Here is a 20,461-nt window from a genome sequence, read left to right on the forward strand (position 1 = left end):
CCGTCCGATCAAAATATAGAACATTATCATTACCCCTGTAAGTCCCTTATGTCCGATCCAGTCCATCAATGTCCATAATTGTCCTAAAACAATACTTTTCTATTTCTATAGATTAATTTTTCCCTTCCTTGAAATTCATATACCTGTGTGTAATAACATAGTTTGCCAGTTTCATGGCAGCAAGGGGCAGTACCTACACCCTGGAGCCTGCTGAAATTATTCAAACAGCTAATCTTAAGCTTACTAATCATACCTACCCTGTCTCGCTCATTCCTTCCCACTAAAACCAGGATAAAGGCTTTCGTCCATGCTTTCCCTTCACCCCCCTTCTGCCTCCTGACCAACCAGGGAGCGTCCACATGTGGCCCCGCCTGGTGTGCTGTGCCTCCTGTACCTAGCGAGCTGTGGGCAACAATTTCTTCCTTCATGACAGCCATTTCTGTGTCTGCGTGTCTTACCATACCTGATTAAAACAAATCCCAGGTACGCTTTTTTTTGTTTTTGTTTGTTTTAGCGGTACACGGGCCTCTCACTGCTGTGACCTCTCCCGTTGCGGAGCACAGGCTCTGGACACACAGGCTCAGCGGCCATGGCTCACGGGCCCAGCCGCTCCGCAGCACGTGGGATCTTCCCTGACCGGGGCACGAACCCGCGTCCCCTGCATCGGCAGGCGGACTCTCAACCACTGCGCCACCACGGAAGACTCCCGGGTACGTTTTATTTTTTAATTTTTATTTTAATTTTTTTAGTGAAACAAGTAAAGTGTTTATTAGGAGGGAAAAATCAGGTACACTTTAATGTAAGTAGTTTTTACAAACAAATTCAGGTTTTCTACCTATAAATTCATACCATTTGTGAAGAAGGAAAATTTTACTTCTTCTTTTTCAATGTTCTTTTCTTTTTTGCCATACTTCACTTACTAAATCCACTATCTAACGTTGAGTAGAGGTGATGAGTGCTTGCCTTGTTCTCCATAGTGTGGGGAAATGTTTCCATGTTTCACTGATAAAGATGGTGCTAACTCAAGACTCCTTACAGATGTACTTTATCAATGGAGGAACTTTCCCTCTATTCCAATTTTGCTGGGGGGTTTTTCCATAATGATGGTAATGATTTTCTTCCAAATTTCCCCAAATCTATTGAGGTGAATTTTTGTTTTATCTTTTTTACTTAGTTAACAAGAGTGGACTTAAATTTTGTGTTTTATTTTAAGGGTTATATTGCATTCCTGTTGATAAATGCCTCTTGGTCATGACATTATGCTGTTGCTGGATCAATCTATTTTGTTAAGACAATGTGAGCGTGATCACAACCATATTGGTGTGTAATTCTATTTCTCAGTGATGTCTTTCCCAGGTTTGGTGTCAGGGTAATAACTGGTTTCTACAAAACATCAGTAAGTGTTCTTCCTTCGTCTACTTTCTGAAAAGGTTGGTATAAGTTTGATGCTTGTTCTTCCTTCAATTTGATAGAATTCATGAAGAAAGCCACTTGAACTCAAAGCTGACTTTGTGGGGTTAGTTTTGATTATAAAATCAATTTCTTTGACCAACACGACTCCTTAGATTTTCTATTTGATCCTGTGTCGTTTGTGTGACTTCTGATACTTAGTGCATCTTGGGGCCTGTCCTCAGATGAAAAGCCGCACTCTTAGAGATCTCACTCCTTGCAGTTCCTTATTCTCAAGTAATCCCTTCTAGGATCTATTTGATCTGGGTGGCCCTCCAAACGTGTTCTGTGAACTGTTTTCTTATGAAAAAATTGCCCAGACTGAATCATTGTTATCTGTGAGAAGGTGAGATAGATTAGCTAGCCCACTTTCATGAGAAGGTGAAACTCTCCCATCACACCACTGAACAGAAATGAAAGGGCCCCTCTTGTTCAACAGCACCCCCACTGCTGCTTCAGGATGAGTAATGGGAACAGGTCTGGGCAACACGTTTATCCTGATTCAAAGAATCTACTCATATTGGAAGCTCCCGAGGATCACCGTAGGCATTTCCTAATGTTGGACCCAGGTACAGATGGGGAACCTAAGACTTGGTGGTGGGCAGGGGGCATGCGACTTCTCCAGCCTCATGACGGCTGACACCAAGGATCTGTGTCCCCTTAAGACTATGACAGCTGCTCTGCCCTGAGTGTCTGTGGCTCTGGACCAGACTCAGGGCTGTTGATTGTAGCATGGGACTGGCCTGGGCCTGAGACTCAAGACACTTTGCCCAAATATCTGAGACTTCAGTTGTGTGCTCTGCTTCCACACCCGTCCACGTGCCAGCCCTGGGGATACACCTGACTCTGTGTCAGCCCTGCTACTGGGCAGAGCTGCCTCCATACCACGTCCTCCAGTACCAAGGCCCCCACCCAAGCTCTTGGGGCAAGATCCCACTGAGGACATCAGCACGTGAAGCCTAAAGACACCGTTTTGAAGAGGGAATTATACTGGGATAGGTCCATCTTTCCAGTGAAGAGTTTGAGGGTCCCCAGTGGCCACCAGGTCTCCTGGTGAGTTGGGGCAGAGGCAGGAAGTGATAGCCTGAGGCTACCTCCCTCTTCATGGAACATCTACAATTAGTGCAGTCCCTTCCAGAGCTCCCCACAACCAGAGGGCACTCGACATGGATGGGTCCAGTCCTGCTGGGCTCCCACTCCACAGACTGCCCTCTCCACTCAGTCACCACACACTAGTCATTTAAAAATTCAACCATAATTTACTGAAACCAAGAAGCAATTTTCAGCTCTTTCTTGTAACACTGGTAGGTAGAAACTTTAACAGAGAAAAGTATTTTTTAATTTCAAGTGTCTTTGTGGATTAAACTGCTCACAGATATTGTATTGTTTAAACAAAAATGAACTGACTCATCAAAGAAATATCTACTGCTTGTTATTTCTAGATGTACGATATAATGGGAATGACTTAAACTGAATCGATCCTGATATATTAGTATCAGGATGAAAGAAAGTAAAACCACCTGCCAAAAGTGAGCTTTGTATTCTAAAACTAAATACACGCATAGTTCCAAAATATTTTCAGGAAAATAAGAAACTCAGTGACATAAAAGTCTACCAGTGTATTAGGATTTTTACGACTCGTGTCATGAGGGAGGCCACAGGTAACACACTTCAAATTTCAGAATGGCAGTGTCCAGGGAAAAAAGCCAGGCCATGGTGGACAAAAAGGCAGACAAAAACCCCTTGGTAGGATATGATTCAGAGGGGTGTATGTAGGCTTCCTGGGGTGGTGGTGAATATCCTCTTGCCAGGAGCTCTCCCCTTAGACTCACAGTAAACATGGGTTGGGGAACGGAGCTGCAGGGGGAGGTCAGCCTGGCGTTCAGGGGGAGGGTCTGAGGAAAGGGGAGCAGCACCCATGCACAGAGATTGGGGAGCAAATGGTCCTTGCCAAATGCTCCTTTGGGATCACCAGATGTCCAAGGAACCACTTCTAGGAGCTCAAGTTTAATCACAGGGTTTTTCTTTGTCTCAGGTTTGCAGTCTCTTCTCTGCAGATGATGAAGTTTCATTCAGTTCCCTCCAAAACTCTCCTGAGGTTTTAGTTCCACGGACAGGCTGCCTCTGTGAAGAAGAAACGATTCTTGCCAGCTTTTTTTTTTTGAGATCTTTGAATTGTTTCCTGTAAGTCTTGAGCTCATCATTTTCATGCATCATTAGGTCATTTGCTTCAGAACTTCCCATTTCTTGCTGCCAAGTCACGATCTGCCATGACAGGTCATTCTAAGTTGCTCTTCTTCTTGTCTCTGTTAAAGCTCAGTCATTTCATTTCCTCCCTCCTTAGGATGTTGATCTGCCCATTTGATTGAAGATTCTTCAGTCTGGACACCTTCACGAGGATCTGTCAGGTGGGCTTTTTCTTCTCTCTTTTAGCCATGTTGGTGTGGGATAGATTGTTCTTGCTATTTTCAGTGTTTGAATATGCATTTGACTTTGGAGCATCCCGCAGAGACATGACTGGACTCTACACTCAGGCTCACAGTGGAGACCCTGAGCCTTTTTTGCAGTCGCCCATAGTAGTTTTAATTGTGATTTAGCTTTTTCCACTTTTTTTGATAGAATTGGTTTCATCTCCCAGAGGCTAGATCTTTTTTTTTTTTTTTTCCATCAGGAACAGATATCAACGGTTCTTGGTCTGAATAGTGAGGGGTTTTTTTCCCCCCATGTTTTATTACAACAAATATGGTGTTCCTCATCATAGGGTTGAACAAGTCCAGGTCACCAGACTTTTCTGCATTTGCATCCTCTTCCTTCACAGGATGAAACTTGTCAGGAGCCTTACATTTTGCTACAGCTTGTGCTGAACTGCTGACTGGCAGATTCCTTGTTTCCCTGTAGAGAAAGCCGTTCTTTGACTACCTGAAAAATTCTGCCTAAACTCAAGAGAGCTATGAACACCTGACCCATCCCAGCACACTCCACCATCTCCCACTGATAGCCAGGGACAGCGAGCCTGGGTGTCTCAGTGTCAGTGCATTCTGCCAGGAAACTCTTCAGCATTTGCCACAACTGCTCCAGGTCCACATTCCTACTAGGATGTGGTTCCTCCACAGTGGCTCCTGAAGCAGAGTCCCCTATACAGCTGCTCCCATGGCCAGCTGGACCACACCACACTGTGGAGATCACCGAGCTGGGTTCTGCCCAGAATCACTCCTGTGACAGGTAACTGGGCAGACCATGCCTGCAGAAGGTTGAGTGAGCAGTACCAAAGCAATGAAAACTCACACACCCTCCACCCTGCCCTTGGCATTTTCTTTTCTCTACTTACACTTCTCCCTCTGTGGCCCCAGCAGGCCCATCCAATCCTCTAGGCATGCTGTACCCTCAGCCTGGAAAGATCTTCCTCCCATTGCCAATGTGGGGTCACACCCCTTCTTTAGCAATTGTGTTCACTTGCTCCTATGTCCTCAGTGCTCAGGGCAGGGCCTGACTGGGATTAGGGGCCCAGTAGTCCATGCATTTTTGTGAGAGGAATACACGAATCAGCATTTGAATGAATGAAGGAAGGAGAAAGCCATCCTTTGCCATCACTGGAGATTCATACATCATGTTCTGCTGACCCATCAGGCAGTTAAAACTCTGGTAGATGTAGAAAGAAGGAGTGATACAATTAAAAATGTCAAACAAATGTTAATAACAGTTGACCATGTAATGTTAATGAAAATTCACCATTTTGAACTATAAAAGACTATAGTCCAAAAGGACTATAGTCCTATAAAGGACTATAAAAGATCCTCAGCTTAAAAAAAATTAAATAGTGTAATGGATTTCCTGTAATCCAATTTCAGGATAATTAAAAACAAAGTGTGAAGTAAATAAAACAACTGCTTGGAGATTTCAGAACTCTCCTAAGTAATCTTTGGATCAGGGACTTCCCTGATCCAGGGGTTAAAACTCTGCGCTTCCACTGCCGTGGACCTGGGTTCAATCCCTGGTTGGGGAACTAAGGTCCCACAAGCCACATGGCCAAAAAAACAATCTTTGGATCAAAGAAGGCACCAAAAACAATATTCCACAATACTTTTAAAATCCTAACAACAGATATACCAACAATACGTAGAATAGAGATAATATTATTCAATGAAGAAAATTCATACCATATAATACTTCTGAACACTTAGGACAAACATGTGAAAATGAATCAAACAATGAATAATGTAGCTTAAAAAGCTAGAAATTGAAAAGGAAATACAAAGAAGGCAGAGCAACAAAAATAAGAAGCTTTAGCATAAAGTATTTTAGAGCTCTGAAAATCGGAACACTTGATAGGAAAATATAAGAACTGCTTATAGGGTGGCTATTTTTCTTTTCCCTGAGGATGTCCAGTGCACTCTGTGGACTCCGTAGAAGCTTCCCTCAAGTACAGCTTAAAACTCCACTGGAAAAGTACATATTCCTGTACTAGTGAATATAACAAAAGAGAAACAGATTCACAAACATAGAGAACAAACTAGTGGTTACCAGTGGAGAGGGAAGGGGGAAGGAGTAAGGTAATATAAAGGTACAGGATTAAGAGGTACAAACTATTATGTATAAAATAAGCTACAAGGATATATTGTACAACACAGGGAATACAGCCAATATTTTATAATAACTATAAATGGAGTATAACCTTTATAAATTGTGAATCACTGTATCTTATACTTGTACTTAACATATAATATTGTACATCAACTATACTTCAATAAAAAACTACATATGATGATATCTTTATAGAATATGTCTTTGTATAAGCATTACTATTAGTGATCTAGTAATGTATATAATTCCAGTGACATTTAGATCCTCATGACCACTAAGTGCTGTTTCCTGTTCAGGTCTGCATGTTGCATTGGTTCTGGGCCATGAGTCTGTTCAGTGAAGTCCCTGTCTTCCATCTTCCACTGAATCCACACCTTTTGTCTTGTCAAAATCTCCCTTCCTTGCTGTGCATACTTCATTCCATTATTTCTGACAATGACAGAACAAAGAAAGCGACCAAAGCAGATTTATCTGGAGGTGACTGGGAGGTGGGAGAAGTCATGGTTTCTCAAGCTCTGCCCCCTGAGATTAGCCCTTCCCTTAGTTACCTGAGCCAGTTTCACCTCTGCAGTGATGGAAGGGGAGAATCCCTATCTTTTACGTCTTGAGAACCCACGACGCTTTTATCCTTGCAGTCAAGTAACGGACATTTATTTAGTGTGAAACTTGTTATTCTGTAGACATTCACAGGGTGTATGTTCAGAGAAACTAATGTTTGGGGGGTTTGGTTTTGTTTTCCTAAAATTGTTCTTGAGGCAGCTGTGGTGTAAGCCACAGTGTACCACAATGGGCATTAGAGGATATTATTTCAAATCCCAGTTTTGTCATTTATTAGCTGTGTGACACTGGCCGGACCTCCTGTTCTCTGAATTTCCCTTTCCCCATCTGAAAAATAAAAATTAAAGTGTTTTTTCTGAGGGGAGGGGGAGAGTTTAATGGTAAAATGTGTATAAATTTACTTAGCTATTTCCTTGATACATGTTTGGACCTTCAAAATGTATGAGTTATGTTAGCTGGTTTATGTTTGGGAAGCTATAATGTTAGTATGGTACTCTAAAATATCTCAAAAGGCTTTCATTTTCAAGGACAAATTATATTAGTGTTTGATAAAGCATTAAAGGATATACTTTTTTTTTTTTTTTAACATACAAGGACTGCCCTCAAAGTCATAAATTCTTAACTGGTTACTAATCTGAGAATCCAGAATGTTGAGCAACTTTTTGATCATATCATTTACTTCACTGGTTGTCAACCACCTGGAGTGTTTAAAAAAAATTACCAGTACCTGGGCTCCACCCCAGACCTCTTAAACTGGAATGCCCAGGTGGAGCATTGAAAAAAAGGGCAAGAGCAAAGAACACCATATTTTAATTATCACAAGGCTAAAGTTCCTTCAAAAGAGAAATTAAAGTAGACCTAGCTGATTGTTCAATTTATGAGTCAGAGGCACAAGCTGAATTAGCAGGGACTGTTATAAAAGCTTTAGATTTCAGGTTCACAGCTGTCTGAGTAAGAAGAGAAGGTTCCAGTGGATCCGGCTGTGGTCCTGGTGCTCTGTCTCTCTCTCCTGTCTGCTTCTCCTCACTCTGGAAACAGAGCTCTGGGAAAGGGCAGCTCCCGACTGGCCCCACTCCTCTCCCAATTCTTGGAAATATCCTACAGTTAGATGTTAAGGACATCGGCAAATCCTTAACCAATGTAAGTAGGTTTTATGTTCCTCTAGTGGCTTGCAAAGGGAAAGTAAATGAACATCTACTTTTTTTTTTTTTTGCGGTACGCGGGCCTCTCACTGTTGTGGCCTCTCCCGTTGCGGAGCACGGGCTCTGGATGCACAGGCTCAGCGGCCGTGGCTCACGGGCCCAGCCGCTCCGCAGCATGTGGGATCTTCCCAGACCAGGGCACGAACCCGTGTCCCCTGCATCGGCAGGCGGACTCTCAACCACTGCGCCACCAGGGAAGCCCATGAACATCTACTTTTAAATAAAATCTCTTCATTAAAATATATTAAAATACATTACAATATATTAAGATAAAATTATTAAAAGATATTATTTAAGGCAAACACTCCCTTGGAGTATTACTTTTGCTCTGTCATTGTCAATAATAGTGGAATGCATTTTGTGAGTAGAGAAACATTTAGGTCTTTGTATGGTTGAATCAAAATAATAACGTGACAAAAGACTGAAGTGTTTCTTCCCTTTGTTTCACCACCATTTGCTATGATTTTTGGCTGAAGGTAAATGGTAAGGGAAATGTTTTGTGATTAGAGATTTCATTCAAGAAGTCATCTATTATATAAACTGTGTTTTGTTCAGAATAGCTATGAAAATTGAACTTCTGTGAAGAAGCAAATTATGCCTGATGTTAAGGAAATAGCTTGGGAGCAGGACAAGTATGAGTGAATGAAAGAAAAAAGTAATTAGTCAGAGCCAGCTGGGTAGTAATAAAATCCTTTTGGATTCTGCACAAAGCTGCTGTCTGTGGCCAAGAATGATGCAGGATGGAAGAAACTGTTCTTCCATGAGCTGCTGCATGTCCTGGCACTGCCTTTGTGATGCTTGCTCTCTTTCTGTTAGTAATACTAGCGGATCTTAAACTGGGCTGGGCATTTGAATCATCTAGGGTGGTTTTAAAAAATATAGATTTCTAGTATTTATCACTACTGAGTCAGAATTCCCATGGGATGAGCTTTACAGGTGATTCTGAAGCAGTCAACTGGATATTGGTTCCAAGGTAGGCATTGGGGACTGATAAGTTTCTTAGGCATCAGAGGTCAACTAAACTGTGTTGAAATTTGGGTCTTCTCCTTAATAAACATTCTCCAAAGACACACAGATGGCCAGTAGGCACATGAAAAGATGCTCAACATCACCAATTATTAGAGAAGTGCAAATAAAAACTACAATGAGGTACCACCTCACATCGGTCAGAACAGCCATCATTAAAAAGTCTACAAATAGGGCTTCCCTGGTGGCGCAGTGGTTGAGAGTCCGCCTGCCGATGCAGGGGACATGGGTTCGTGCCCCGGGTCCGGGAAGATTCCACATGCCGCGGCAGCGGCTGGGCCCGTGAGCCATGGCCGCTGAGCCTGCGCGTCCGGAGCCTGTGCTCCACAACGGGAGAGGCCACAGCAGTGAGAGGCCCGCGTATCGCAAAAAAAAAAAAAAAAAAAAAAAAGTCTACAAATAACAAATGCTGGAGAGGGTGTGGAGAAGAAAGAACCCTCTTACGCTGTTGGTAGGAATGTAAGTTGGTGCAGCTACTAAGGAAAACAGTATGGAGGTTCCTCAGAAAACTAAAAATAGAATTACCATATGATCCAGCAATCCCATTCCTGGGCAAAACTATAGTTCAAAAAGATACATGCACCCCTATGTTCACAGCAGCACTATTCACAATAGCCAAAACATGGAAACAACCTAAATGTCCATCAACCGATGAATGGATAAAGATGTGGTGTATATATACAATGGAATACTACTCAGCCATAAAAGAGAACAAAATAATGCCATCTGCAGCAACATGGATGCAACTAGAGATTATCATACTAAGTGAAGTAAGTCAGAAAGAGAAAGACAAACACCGTATGTTATCACGTATTTGTGGAATCTAAAATATGGCACAAGTGAACCTATCTAGAAAACGGAAACAGACTCACAGACACAGAGCTCAGCCTTGTGGTTGCCAAGGGGGAGCTGGGGGGAGGGAGAGGGATGGACTGGGAGTTTGGGGTTGGTAGATGCAAACTATTACATTTAGAATGGATATATAAAAAGGTCCTACCATATAGCACAGGGAACTATATCCAATCTCCTGGGATAAACCATAATGGAAAAGAATATTAAAAAAAAGTATATATGTGTAAAACTGAGTCACTGTGCTGTACAGCAGAGATTGGCACACCATTATAGTTGAAGTAAATCAACTATACTTCAATAAAAAAAAATTGGGGGCTTCTATTTATTAACTGTGAGACACTGGAAGTAAACAGGAAAGCCTTTGAACCTTAATCTCTTTATCTATAAAACAGGGTAAATAAATCTAGCTCAAAGTTTTGATATGATGATTAGTAATAATCTGAGTACCAAATACCCAGCCCATGGCCCGGCACCTCAGAAGTGATATAATAATCACCATCATATTTAGTCTTTTAAAACATTTTTATTGAAGTATAGTTGATCTACAATATTGCGTTGGTTTCAGGTGTACAGCATAGTGATTCAGTTTGTTTGTTTTTGCAGATTATATTCCATTACATGTTACCACAAGATACTTTTTAAATGATAATAATGTGGAGCTTTATTATTTAAAGAAAAACATCTGGACACACACACATACTCCTGAAGGCTTTCAGGGGGTTGGGAGTGAGGTTTAGAACATAAACATTTTACTAAAAGTCTCCAGGTGGTTTTTTTTTTTTTGGTACGCGGGCCTCTCACTGTTGTGGCCTCTCCTGTCGCAGAGCACAGGCTCTGGACGCGCAGGCTCAGCGGCCATGGCGCACGGGCCCAGCCGCTCTGCGGCATGTGGGATCTTCCCTGACTGGGGCACGAACCTGTGTCCCCTGCATCGGCAGGCGGACTCTCAACCACTGCGCCACCAGGGAAGCCCTCCAGGTGGTTCTTGATATGAATTACATTATAAATTTGAAGATCAATTATATATTGTAGATACTAAAATTTTTAAAGTCATGACATTTATGAAGGACTACTGGCAGGAACAATATGGATATGTCCATTACCTTTAGCTAACGGTACCCATTTACTAAGAAACAATAGGCTCAGCAACTCATCTCAAACATAAAAAACCAGTTTCGGTCTGATATGACGGTACTACTTTGAATCTGTTAGTAGTACCATCTTCGTAGAATACAGGCTTCCAAGATGTTTGTTAGCACACTTTAAAATTACTCTGCCATCATTAGACATCAATTTTGAAATCATAGCAATCCGTGACTTACTTATTTCAGGTAGGTCGGATGATGACCATTCTATTCTAGCTTTTTGAATTTGTAAGGGGGAAAACACCTCGTCACGCACCTTTCCCCAGCACATCAAATTTCAAATTGAAAATGTGACCTGCTACAGTAGTGTGCTTGCTAGTACTACACACCTTGTACAAAGAAAAACAGAGGCAAGATAGGTATGGAAAGAGAAAAACTTCTTTTGTTGGCCCTCAAACTGAGTGAAGTTTTGAAATGTAGCGATGATCTCTGACATTTATAATGGATACCTGTATGTTCATTCTTACTGTGTAAATAAAATTGCTGCTATGAAGTGACATTAAAGTTTGTCAATAAATGAATTCTTCCTAACTTTACTCCCAGACGAAGGTTTGGATAAACTATGGCTTTCTAACATTTAAATCTACTTTGGAACATAGCAATACAGCTTACACTGTACGAAAGTTTTATGGCTTTTTTTCCCTATTAGATTTTTCCTAATTGACTCGAGCATTATTACATCTCCATTTTTGCATATGAAGATAGTGACTTGCTTCAAGTAATCCCCAGGTAGTAAATGGCTAGAATTTGAACTCTAAAGCCATGCTTTGCTGCCTGTAAGATTTTCTAGAACAAATCTGATTGTAAACCATTTTGTGTTCGTGTTTCACTTGATCCTCAGGGGAAACAGGGGTGCTATTACCTTGATTTTTCAGATTTTAGAAACATTTCTGGAGGATCAAATTGCCTAGTGAATGTAGAGCTTAATTTAACTAAGTCTTGATTCCAAATACTTTAAATTTGACCTGGAATTTCTTTATCCATTTTATCTTTTGATATACTCATATGATTATCCTCTATTTTATCTTGTTGGTTACGTAACTTTTCAGTTCATCTCAAGTTGCAATCTGCTTGGGGGCAGAATTTGAAACTTTGAAAACTAAAAGCCTATAAATTTTTAAAACATTGATACCTTTTTTACTAAGTAAAAAAAACCAAATAAACAAGGCTGTGAGTAAAGTTAATTCTATGGAACACAGGCAAGGGACTGGAAAACTGAATTAGAAACTTCCTGAAAAGTCAAGTACTGATTTTTGTTCTTTTTTTTTTTTCCAAAGGAAACTTTCTACCGTAATTTCTAATGTCAAATATGGCTTCCTCTAACTTTTCTCCTTTTTAAAGGAGAACTGTACTAGCTTCCTTAACAACAAAAAAATCCAGTGAGATATTCACCTGATATAAAAGTACCCACAATTTCTTTTTTTTTTTTTGGCCACGCTGCTTGGCATGTGGGATCTTAGTTCCCCAACCAGGGATGGAACCCGTGTCCCCTGCAGGGTAAGCACAGAGCCTTAACCACTGGACCGCCAGGGAAGTCCCCCCCTTACAATTTCTTATACTACCTTTTTTTCATTGTTCTTCCTTGCCTTCAAAAGAACAAGAAGGACAGGATAGGAAAGATAGCACTTAGTTTTTCATGGAGAATAATTATGAAAAATCATGCCTTTCTGTGGTAGCCCTTAATGTTTAAGGACCAGGAAATGAAATATCCCATTATTACACAAACAGAACCAACTTATATAAATAATGAAATCACTCACGCTGTGAGGCCTGGAGTATACTCCATTCTCTGTTGTTTGATTTGCATAAGCGAAGATTATACGTTCGTATGTCTTGAGAATGAATGATGGATAAATTTGAACCACCAGAAGGATTTTTCATCATAGCTGAAGCCATTTTATAATGTAGAAATTCCTTTTTCCTATTTTAAGTAACGAAAGTCCATTCTTGAGAATATGTTGTCCAACAACTAAAACACTCTCAGGATCCGTTACTTGCTTGTGATTTATACTGACTCCGCCTTCCGTTATCATCCGATACCCTCTACGACCGTCTGAAACGGCGTTTGCTTTGCAGCATGTATTATCCAGAACGCTTGTTCCAGGGTTCACCTGGTATAAAAACTCTGCCAAACTCATGCCACCTGGGTCTTCAGCCAAGTGTGCACGCTGGGCCGGTTCAGCAGCGTGGCCGCGCGGAAGTGGCCGCCCGCTGCCGCTAAGTCCACCAGGTGCTGCTTCTGATACCACGCCGAGCTGTCCAGCACCGCGCAGCTGTCCCGCGTCAGCCAGTTAGTGAGCAGCTGCTGGTGATCAGCAGCCTAGAGCGCCCGGCGCAGGGCGCGCACGTTGTTTTGCACGCGCTTTGAGTCCAGGGCCTTGTGCGCCCAGGTACCGCCGCTCCGGTCTCCCAGGCGCGCGGTGGCACCTCTCACCGACGCGCTCGCTTTGTGGCCCTATCAGTGGAAGTGAAACAGGCCCAACAGTGCCAGCAGATGCCCCAAAGGAAGCGAGTCATGGGGTCGAAGGTGCAGTAGATGGTCAGGGGAAAGTTGCCCGCCATACCACCGTCCAAGAGCTCTGGGAGCCCTGTCTTCGTGCCCCTCTCTGGGAAGAACTCCTTGAACAGACCCGGAGACTTCGGCACCTCCAGCAACCCCCGAGCGCCCGAGTTGGCCTCACGCAGTACCAGGGGAAGACTCTTGACCCGCCTGTGGTACCAAACCACCACCTCGGGAAGTACACCGCGATTTGGGTGCCGCCATCTTCCTTTCTGGTGACCTAGTACAAGAAAGTGAGTATAATTCCCCGTGCTATACAGTAAATCCTTGTTGCTTATCTAGTTTATGTATATTAGTTTGTATCTGTTAATCCCATACCCCTAATTTGTTCCCCCCCACCTTAGTAACCATACATTTGTTTTCTATGTCTGTCTTTTCCTCTTTTGTATATAAATTCATTATTATTATTATTATTATTATTATTATTATTATTATTATTATTGGTGGTATGCGGGCCTCACACTGTTGTGGCCTCTCCCGTTGCGGAGCACAGGCTCCGGACGCGCAGGCTCAGCGGCCATGGCTCACGGGCCCAGCCGCTCCGCGGCATGTGGGATCTTCCTGGATCGGGGCACGAACCCGTGTCCCCTGCATCGGCAGGCGGGCTCTCAACCACTGCGCCACCAGGGAGGCCCTGTATTATTTTTTAGAGTTGACATATAAGTGATATGATGTAGTATTTTTCTTTATCTGACTTATTTCACTAAGCGTATTATCCTCTAGGCCCATCCAGGTTGCTACAAATGGCAACATTTCCCTTTTTAAAAAAATATATTTATTTTTTTATTGGTCTTTTTTTTTAATGGCTGAGTAATATTGCATGGTATAAATACACCACATCTTTTTAAGCCAGTTGTCTGTTGATGGGCACTTGGGTTACTTCCATGACTTGGCTATTGTAAATAGTGCTGCTGTGAACACTGGGGTGCATTATCTTTTTGAGTTAGAGTTTTTGTTTTTTTCTGGGTAAATACCCAGGAATGGAATTGCTGGATCATATAGTAACTCTATTTTTAGTTTTCAAAGGAGTCGCTACTGTTCTCCATAGTGGCTGCACCAATTTACATTCCTGCAGCCAGTGTAGGAGGGTTCCCTTTTCTGCACGCCCTCTTCGGCATTTATTATTTGTAGACTTTTTTTGATAACCGTTTTGACTGGCGTGAAGTGGTACCTCATCGTGGTTTTGATTTGCATTTGTCTAATAGGTAGTGATGTTGAGCAGCTTTTTATATGCCTGTTGGCCATCTGTATGTTGTCTTTGGAGAAATGTCTATTTAGGTCTTCTGCTTTATTATGTTGAGATACCTTCCCTCTGCAACCACTTTGGTGAGAGTTTTTTTTTTTAATCGTGAATGGATGTTGCATTATCATCATACATATATAAGATCCAGAAATCTTTGAAGTTATGTGTGGCAGAATAAAAACATCAACAACATGATGTTGATAACAATCTTAATCATGAGCAGAATAGACCAAATTGTGACTTCTTTTGCTAATATACATTTTCCAGCTCTCAAAAAAGTGTATGGCCCTGTGTTCACTGGGTATTTTGGCTTGAAGCCCACCATAGTGTTGCATGGTTATAAAGCAGTGAAAGAAGCCCTGATTGACCTGTGAGAAGAGTTTTCTGGAAGAGGCTGTCTCCCTGTGTCTCCAAGAGTTAATAAGGGACATGGTAGGTGTGCGTGTGTGCATCTTCCGCGTTGGTAGTGAGGGTGGGGAGGATGGAAAAGAGGAATTTGAAGAGCCCCCCAGCAGAGCTGGGTCCATCTGCCAGGCTGCCAAGTGTCAGCTCACTCCTCCTTCCCTAGGGCCTCCCTCCTAGTTTCTGTTTCTCCTCCTGGTAGGAATCCTCTTTAGCAATGGAAAGAGATGGAGGGAGATCTGGCGCATCTCCGCATCTCCCTCATGACACTGTGGAATTCGGGGTGGGGAAGAAGAGCATTGAGGACCGAGTTCAAGAGGAAACCCACTGCCTTGTGGAGGAGTTGAGAAAAACCAGTGGTGGGTGATGCTGTGCTCTGTCACTCTCACCTTAACAGACTGCTGTCTTCTCAAGTGACATCCTAGGAAACATTTCAGGGACAGCCACATCTTTCATATGGGTCATGGTTGTCAGCCCTCCTGTGGAGCGGGGAGAGAGAGGAGAGAGCCTAGAGGGCTTTTGTGTATCTGTGCTTGTTGTGTGTGTACACCCACTGTGGTGCATATAGTGTGGATTAAAGGTCATTTAATCCTATCCTGTCCTGAACTTTTTGTTTTCAAATCATTAGGTCGTGAAGGTGGAAGGTGTTGAGTCTCGTTTTTTTCTGGCATTAGAGAATAATGTTTTTTCCCATAGTGTAAATGTGGGTTATGTATTCCAGAACATTCATCAGGTGGACATGGTGGGAATGACCTCATCACACCCTTACGGAGCGTGAAACAAATGACATGTGCTTTCACTTAGTTGGCCTGTATTTGTATGGTCGCCTCTCGCACAGGTCTGAGGGTTTCTTCTGAGACCCATTGCCTACTGTTCTGGCCAGTAATGATAATTGTCTATGGTTTTAATTGCTTAGGTATCCCTTAGTGCAGCCCTCATCAATTGTGATTTCCTTATAAATAACTGTTTTAAAATTAGCAGCTTCAGTTACTTAATGTTTCTCCCTATTTCCAGTGTTGTTTTATATATTTTAAGAAATAGGTGCTGTGGCTTAATCCTGAACATTCCACAAATACCAGGTTATAAAATGATTTATTTAAACAGATTTCAACTATTAGTAATAACTCATTACCCTGCCTTCCCTATTAGTTTCTTCTGTTTTCAGCTTTCTTTATACTTCCCTCCCCCATTATTGATATAATAATCATGTTTTCTCTTTTCTCTACTTTATGATACTTTGACATTTTGGGGGACTTGCAGACCCAGGGAGCAACTGCCTCTCCCAGGGTTAGCTAATTCTGAGATAGAGCATTGCATCTTGTGTGTGAGCACTCCTTCGATTTTCAAACCAGCCTATCCAAAGCCGATACCCCCAGGAAACCTCCTTTATACGCCAAGCCAATATTCTCCCTGCCCTAAATCAACACGCCAAGCCAATATTCTCCCTGCCCTAAATCAACCCAGGGCCAGTTACAGGACAACTAGGGACCACCCCTGGGGCCTAGAACCTTCTGAAATTACCCAGACTATCCAGTCTTAAACTTACTGAGCATACCTCCCCAGCCTTGCTCATTTCTTCCATGAAAACCCCAGTAAAGGCTTTGGCCCATGCTCTCCCCTTGTTCCTTCTGCCTCCTGACTGACCTTGGTGCTTCCCCATGTGGCCTTGTGTAGGGTGCCCCCTCCTCTTGGGAAGTATGAGTAATAAACTATCTTATCATCTCCTGATCTGTTGGCCTTACCATCTGAATAAAAGTAAAACCCAAGTAGATTTTAAAACAATTGGATGGTAATTGGTAATTTTTTTTACCAATTTTGGTACTTTGGTAATATTTTACCCCTTACTGTCAGCTGTACTGACCTATGAAGTGCTTGTTAAGATGGATCTTATTTTCTGTCTGAATTCCAAATTACCCTACTTTGTAAGTCTCTCTCTCAAGTGAAAGGAAAGATTAAAAATCAGATTTTAGCTGTCACACAGAAATCTTAAGGCCTTCTCAAATTATCCCCTACCTTCTAAAGTAAAAGTTTTTCTGCAAGCTTAGTGCCTTGGCATGCTTCGGCTGAAAAGGAGCCTGGCATACAAGCACGTAACTAAATAGGTTCCTATTACTTAATTCCCTATCATTTCATCACAACACTTTGATTCAAGTCACCCTTAATTACATGTATGATGTGATTTGGTTTTTTTGCATATAAAGTTTATTGATCATCCGATTATAGCAATTTCATGTAAATATTGACCACTAAAAAAGAAAACTACTTTTCCTCTGCTTTAATTTATTTGTCTGTAAAATGATGGATTTCATCTAAGTTCAAATTAAAAAATTTGTAACAACATATGGTATTCCGTTGATGGCTATATGTAGCAATATCCCAGAATTCCACAAGAGGGCGTGTTCTGTCCAAATAAATTAAATGTGAGGCCTGATGGGTGATGAGGGACACTATTTCTTAGAGCAGGATGTTCCTCCCCACACCTCCTCTCCATACTGCAATAAAGAAACAACAGGACTCCACTTCTCAATTTAATCTTTCTTGTTTGCCCTGTGATTTGTTTGAAATGCAGAATTCTTACCTATTTTTATTTTAGGCAGACAAATCTATCTTACAATTCATGTTCATTTGTGTTAGTTTTCTTCTCGTACAGCATGAACAGCTTTTGCTTTTTTTTCTTTGTACCATCAAACACCTGACTTTTTCCATAATCTTTCTCTCTTTAATCTTTTCCTTTCCTGATTCTACAAGTTGTTCCTTCAACTATTCACTATATATAAAACATTTCCAGGTTCCTAACTATTGCTTCCTTCCTACGTCAGTGCTTAATTGTCTATAGGTTTACCAGACAGACGTGATTTTGCACTGATAGATAACCTGAATAATTGTCTTAAAAAACTGACCCTTAAAATTTTTTCTGTTCTTTCGCTCTTCAAAATAACCAGCACCTTGACTCAAGGCAGTGATGTAAATGGAGTACTTGGAGAACTATTATTAAACAAACTAGGATGGAATGGTCAATTCATGTTTGTTTTTTTTAACATCTTTATTGGAGTATAATTGCTTTACAGTGGTGTGTTAGTTTCTGCTTTATAACAAAGTGAATCAGTTATACATATACATGTGTCTCCATATCTCTTCCCTCTTGCATCTCCCTCCCTCTAACCCTCCCTATCCCACCCCTCTAGGTGATCACAAAGCACCCAGCTGATCTCCCTTTGCTATGCGGCTGCTTCCCACTAGCTATCTATTTTACATTTGATAGTGGATATATGTCCATGTCACTCTCTCACTTTGTCCCAGTTTACCCTTCCCCCTCCCTGTATCCTCAAGTCCATTCTCTAGTAGGTCTGCATCTTTATTCCTGTCTTGTCCCTAGGTTCTTCTGACCATTTTTTTTCTTTTTTTTTTTAGATTCCATATATATGTGTTAGCATATGGTATTTGTTTTTCTTTTTCTGACTTACTTCACTGTATGACAGACTCTAGGTCCATCCACCTCACTACAAATAACTCAATTTCGTTTCTTTTTATGGCTGAGTAATATTCCATTGTATATATGTGCCACATCTTCTTTATCCATTCATCTGTCAATGGACACTTAGGTTGCTTCCATGTCCTGGCTATTGTAAATAGAGCTGCAATGAACATTGTGGTACATGACTTTTTAAAAATTTTATTTTATTTTTATTTTTGGCTGCGTTGGATCTTCGTTGCTGCATGTGGGCTTTCTCTAGTTGCGGCGAGCGGGGGCTACTCTTGGTTGCTGTGCGCGGGCTTCTGAGTGCGGTGGCTTCTCTTGTTGCGGAGCACGGGCTCTAGGTGCGCAGGTTCAGTAGTTGTGACACATGGGCTCAGTAGTTGTGTCTCACGGGCTCTAGAGTGCAGGCTCAGTAGTTGTAGCACGCGGGCTTAGTTGCTCCACAGCATGTGGGATCTTCCTAGACCAGGACTCGAACCCGTGTCCCCTGCATTGGCATACGGATTCTTAGCTGTTGCACCACCAGGGAAGCCCCACATGACTCTTTTTGAATGATGGTTTTCTCAGGGTATATGCCCAGTAGGGGGATTGCTGGGTCATATGGTAGTTCTATTTTTAGTTTTTTAAGGAACCTCCATACTGTTCTCCATAGTGGCTGTATCAATTTACATTCCCACCAACAGTTCAAGAGGGTTCCCTTTTCTCCACACCCTCTCCAGCGTTTATTGTTTGTAGATTTTTTGATGATGGCCATTCTGACCGGTGTGAGATGATATCTCATTGTAGTTTTGATTTGCATTTCTCTAATGATTAATGATGTTGAATATTCTTTCATGTGTTTGTTGGCAATCTATATATCTTCTTTGGAGAAATGTCTGTTTAGGTCTTCTGCCCATTTTTGGATTGGGTGGTTTGTTTTTTTGATATTGAGCTGCATGAGTTGCTTGTATGTTTTGGAGATGAATCCTTTGTCAGTTGCTTCATTTGCAAATATTTTCTCCCATTCTGAGGGTTGTCTTTTCGTCTTGTTTATGGTTTCCTTTGCTGTGCAAAAGCTTTTAAGTTTCATTAGGTCCCATTTGTTTATTTTTGTTTTTATTTCCATTTCTCTAGGAGGTGGGTCAAAAAGGATCTTGCTGTGATTTATGTCATAGAGTGTTCTGCCTATGTTTTCCTCTAAGAGTTTGATGGTGTCTGGCCTTACATTTAGGTCTTTAATCCATTTTGTCAATCCATGTTTAAAGGAACAGTGATGTGTTGATTTTAAGCATGCTTAAATTTTTGCTGATAGGGAAATTTCTAGGTAGATATTGCTTCAGAGATTCTAAAATTATCTGTTACCCACAACAGAGTTTTATATTTATATCTTAATAGTGTTTTATAAATCTTTTCAATTCTTTAGGGTCACCCTGTGACCCCACTTTCATCCTGGGCTGTGCTCCCTGCAATGTGATCTGCTCCATTATTTTCCAGAATCGTTTTGATTATACAGATCAGAATTTTCTTAACTTGCTAGGAAACTTTAATGAAAACCTCAGAATTTATGCGCTCCCCATGGATCCGGGTGAGGTCAGGATCCTCTCTTCCTGAGAAATCGTTTATGCTCTTTTCTCTCACAAGTCCAAAATTCTATATGGACCAAGCCATGAAGTGAATGTTTGAAAACTGGACATTTTGGATATTACAATGTGGTAACTCTGGGAATCAGATTCTCCCCTCTCTTTGTTTTGTTTTGTTTTTTTGCTTGTTCCAGTTTTTTTTGTTTCTTAATTCCCTGACCAGGGATCAGACCCCTGCCCCCTGCAGTAGAAGCGTGGAGTCTTAACCACTGGACTGCCAGGGAAGTCCCTATAGTTTTTTGTTTGTTTCTTTTTTTTTTTTTTTTTGCCTTCCACAAGCTGTAGCTATTTGTTTATTTAGTGACTTTTCTAAACTATTTTTGCAAAGTCTCTTTTTTTTTTTTTT

General features: G+C 41.5%; 1 protein-coding gene across 1 annotated transcript in view; it reads left to right on the forward strand.

The window, feature by feature from the left end:
- The first annotated feature begins 1,909 nt into the window (after positions 1 to 1,909).
- LOC116741310 (cytochrome P450 2C18-like) overlaps positions 1,910 to 20,461 on the forward strand; it is a 47,403-nt gene continuing 28,851 nt past the window's right edge. Inside the window, 9 exon segments of the mRNA XM_032607591.1 lie at positions 1,910 to 2,018; positions 7,545 to 7,600; positions 7,603 to 7,732; positions 10,778 to 10,783; positions 14,896 to 15,048; positions 15,221 to 15,276; positions 15,278 to 15,377; positions 19,899 to 20,038; positions 20,040 to 20,060. Coding sequence (XP_032463482.1) covers positions 1,910 to 2,018; positions 7,545 to 7,600; positions 7,603 to 7,732; positions 10,778 to 10,783; positions 14,896 to 15,048; positions 15,221 to 15,276; positions 15,278 to 15,377; positions 19,899 to 20,038; positions 20,040 to 20,060 — 771 coding nt within the window.

Source organism: Phocoena sinus, chromosome 16 (genome assembly GCF_008692025.1).
Source record: "Phocoena sinus isolate mPhoSin1 chromosome 16, mPhoSin1.pri, whole genome shotgun sequence".
Lineage (NCBI taxonomy): Eukaryota > Metazoa > Chordata > Mammalia > Artiodactyla > Phocoenidae > Phocoena > Phocoena sinus.